General features: G+C 48.2%; 1 protein-coding gene across 1 annotated transcript; it reads right to left on the bottom strand.

The window, feature by feature from the left end:
- Nucleotides 1–848: 848 nt before the first annotated feature.
- On the bottom strand, nt 849–2294 carry H257_07294 (hypothetical protein; the record flags this gene model as incomplete). Its single annotated transcript, XM_009832766.1, has 1 exon — nt 849–2294. The coding sequence occupies one exon, from the start codon at nt 2292–2294 to the stop codon at nt 849–851; it is 1446 nt and encodes a 481-aa protein (XP_009831068.1).
- Nucleotides 2295–2879: the final 585 nt, after the last annotated feature.

Genomic DNA, 2879 nt, shown 5'->3' on the forward strand with positions numbered 1-2879 from the left:
CCTGAAGCCTCAGGTATGGTGCAAGTCATCTAAAGACTACAGATTGGCCATCCTCAGGAGGAGACGTTTTACTATTAAACGCCTCGGTTCTTTCAGTTAAACCCACGAAATGTTGACGTTAAATCATTATTAGTTACGTTTTTTACCTGGTATTTAGGTTAACCATTGTGAATAATCCGGATACAATGAAAACATTCGTACGGATAAGTGCTGTATACAAAGACCAAGATATACTTGGTACTCCTTTTCGGCCAAAATGTACCTGGTTCCATATATCTCCGTACAAAAAGGCAGGTTGGTTTAAATTCTATTACTCAATCAATTTTTCACCAATCGAAAATCTGAGCCGTAACTTCTATGGGGCTTGTCCAGTTCTATCGTTATTACGGTATATTTTCCTAAATAATATCAATACAAAGTTGGAATAGCTGTCGAAAGTCAAGGCATTTATTTGTAGTCTTTAGGTGAATTGCACCATAGCAGCATTGGCTGCAGCTAGTAGGAGGTTTTTGTGCCTTTTAGCGGCTTTTCCTCAGATAGTAGATAGCCAGCCATATCCACGGTACATCATTAGGATACCGTGTCCTGATTGGCTAGCCATTAGCTAGTCTGTCGAGCCTTTAGTGCCAGTTGTTCTCACTGGTAGCTAAGCTAATTCACTTTCCGTTTCACCCGCAACCACCCAGTGTTCCCCCTGGCTTTGCACCTTCCCACTCAAAGCAACATGGCATTACCGGTAAGTTTGAAACTTGGTGGCATGTAACGCCGTTGGAAACCAAACTGCTTCAATTTACAATACGACTACAACACGACTACGAAGTATATTTCTTGCCCCAAATCGCCCAGATTTAGACGCTTGGGTGTTCCTTGTCCAAGGGAAAATGGTTGAAAAATCGGTTGATGAGCGCGAGCGACACTTCCGGTTGGTCGGTGGGCACCATGTGACCAGAGTTGTACACCCGGACAAAGCTCAAGTTGCGGCTGGATCGGACTTGACCGCCGTTCTTGCCGTTAACCGTCAGCGGTTTGACTTGGGCGGCATTGAAACTGGCTTTGCCGGGCCAGTCGAGCTTTTTGGTCCATGCTTCGTTGCCGATCCAGTTGCACATGAGGTCGGCATCCCCTGCGTAGATGAGGACCCGGACGCCCCCCGCCAGCAACTCGGGCACGAACTGCACGTAGTTCTTCATAATGTCGACGGAAAAGTCCTGGTACACTCGGGGCGACCCCGACGCCCACGTCTTGTTGACGTGAAGCTTGGCTTGGACAGCGGGCGAATTCAGAAACACGAGGCCGTACTTCATACGGTCGATGCAGCCGTTCGTGCAGTCTTCGCGGATGTCGTACGGGTTGCGCTTGGAGTCTCTGGTCAGTGGATCCATTACACGTTCGTTCCATGCTTCCAGGGCTTGAATGCACGTTTGGGTTTCGTTTACAGGCGATTGGCATGCCTCAACTAGTTTCCCTACCGTTTTGGCCGCTTCTTTCAACGCAGGAACATCGGCGGGGGGCACCAGCGTGATGTTGTACGCGTTGTCGACCATGTCGGCAGTGTACGGAATTTGAGTCACAGTGTCCGTGAGCCCATTGCCCACGGAAATGCCCTTCAAGTTGATATGCACGTCATCGTTATCGGGCGATTGGTTCAAAATGTAGTGGGCGGCGGACGGCACGTAGTGGCCCCCGTAGCTTTCGCCCGTGATGAAGAATGGATGGGACTTGAACTTGGGGTTCTTCTTCAGAAACCCTTGGAGGAAGCCGTAGATGTTGCGCCCCACATCCTCTTCGTTGTGGTCGTCGTCCTTGTCATCGCCGACCGAGAAACCGACATCCGTGGGCTGGTCCAGCCAAATCACGTTGGCGTGGTTGGTCCATGAATGCGGATTTCGCACCGTGTTCAAGTCGGCGTCGATAGTGCAAGGGCCGTTTTCAGTCAAGAGCGCGAAAATGGACGACGATCCAGGACCACCCGTGAGCCACAGCACCAGCGGGTCCGTCTCGGGGTCCGAACGCGACTCGAAGAACCAGTAAAAGTACTTGTCGTCCACCTTGTGCGGCAGTTTGATATACCCAGATTGCTGCTTGGTGACGTCGCAAAACACAGAGTTGTTTACCACCGCCAAGTTGGACACTGGAGCCACGACTACAGTCGACGATTGATGACTGGTCAAGATCGTGCCCACAGTCGCCAACGTGCCGAGGGCCCCAACGGCATACAGCACCGATTTCGAGCTGGCTTTGGCTTTGCGAGGCTTGGTCACAGCTTGGAAGAGCGGGGTTTTCTCATAGCTCATGGCGATCCGGGGAAGGAATGATGAAATGACTACCGTAGGCAGTACGTGCAGAGGTGGAATCTCAAACAGATGCGCTCAAGTTGAAGTGCGAAAAATGACCATTGTGATGGGCACCACAAAATAGTTCATACTGGTAGTGAGTACTTACCACATTAAAGTATAAGTCTACCCCAGGTAATGTTACGTGGCATATATAGTGCAGTTATTGCAGGCTACACACTTCAAATCCGTGTTGCAACCTTTGGGGTGTTGATTATCGTATAACATTACTAGTATCAAAAAAATGCAAAATCAACTGGGTTTAACAGTAAGAAACCCAATTAGATTTTTGATTTATAGTGCGATCGCCTGCGAAATCAGATACATTTACCAATCAACCAGCATTCCTCAAAGTGTAGGTCTTTTGACATCTTTCCACGGTATTTGTGTCTACTGTACTTCTACTGTACTATTAATACTACTAGTATCTGTTAGTACTTCTACTGTACTATTAATACTACGAGTATCTGTTAGTACTTCGAAGTCCTACCTAGTATTACTAGTACTGTACACTATATTTGGCCCCAAAGTGTTAACAGTAAATAC

Source organism: Aphanomyces astaci (genome assembly GCF_000520075.1).
Source record: "Aphanomyces astaci strain APO3 unplaced genomic scaffold supercont1.15, whole genome shotgun sequence".
In the NCBI taxonomy this organism is placed as follows: domain Eukaryota; phylum Oomycota; class Saprolegniomycetes; order Saprolegniales; family Verrucalvaceae; genus Aphanomyces; species Aphanomyces astaci.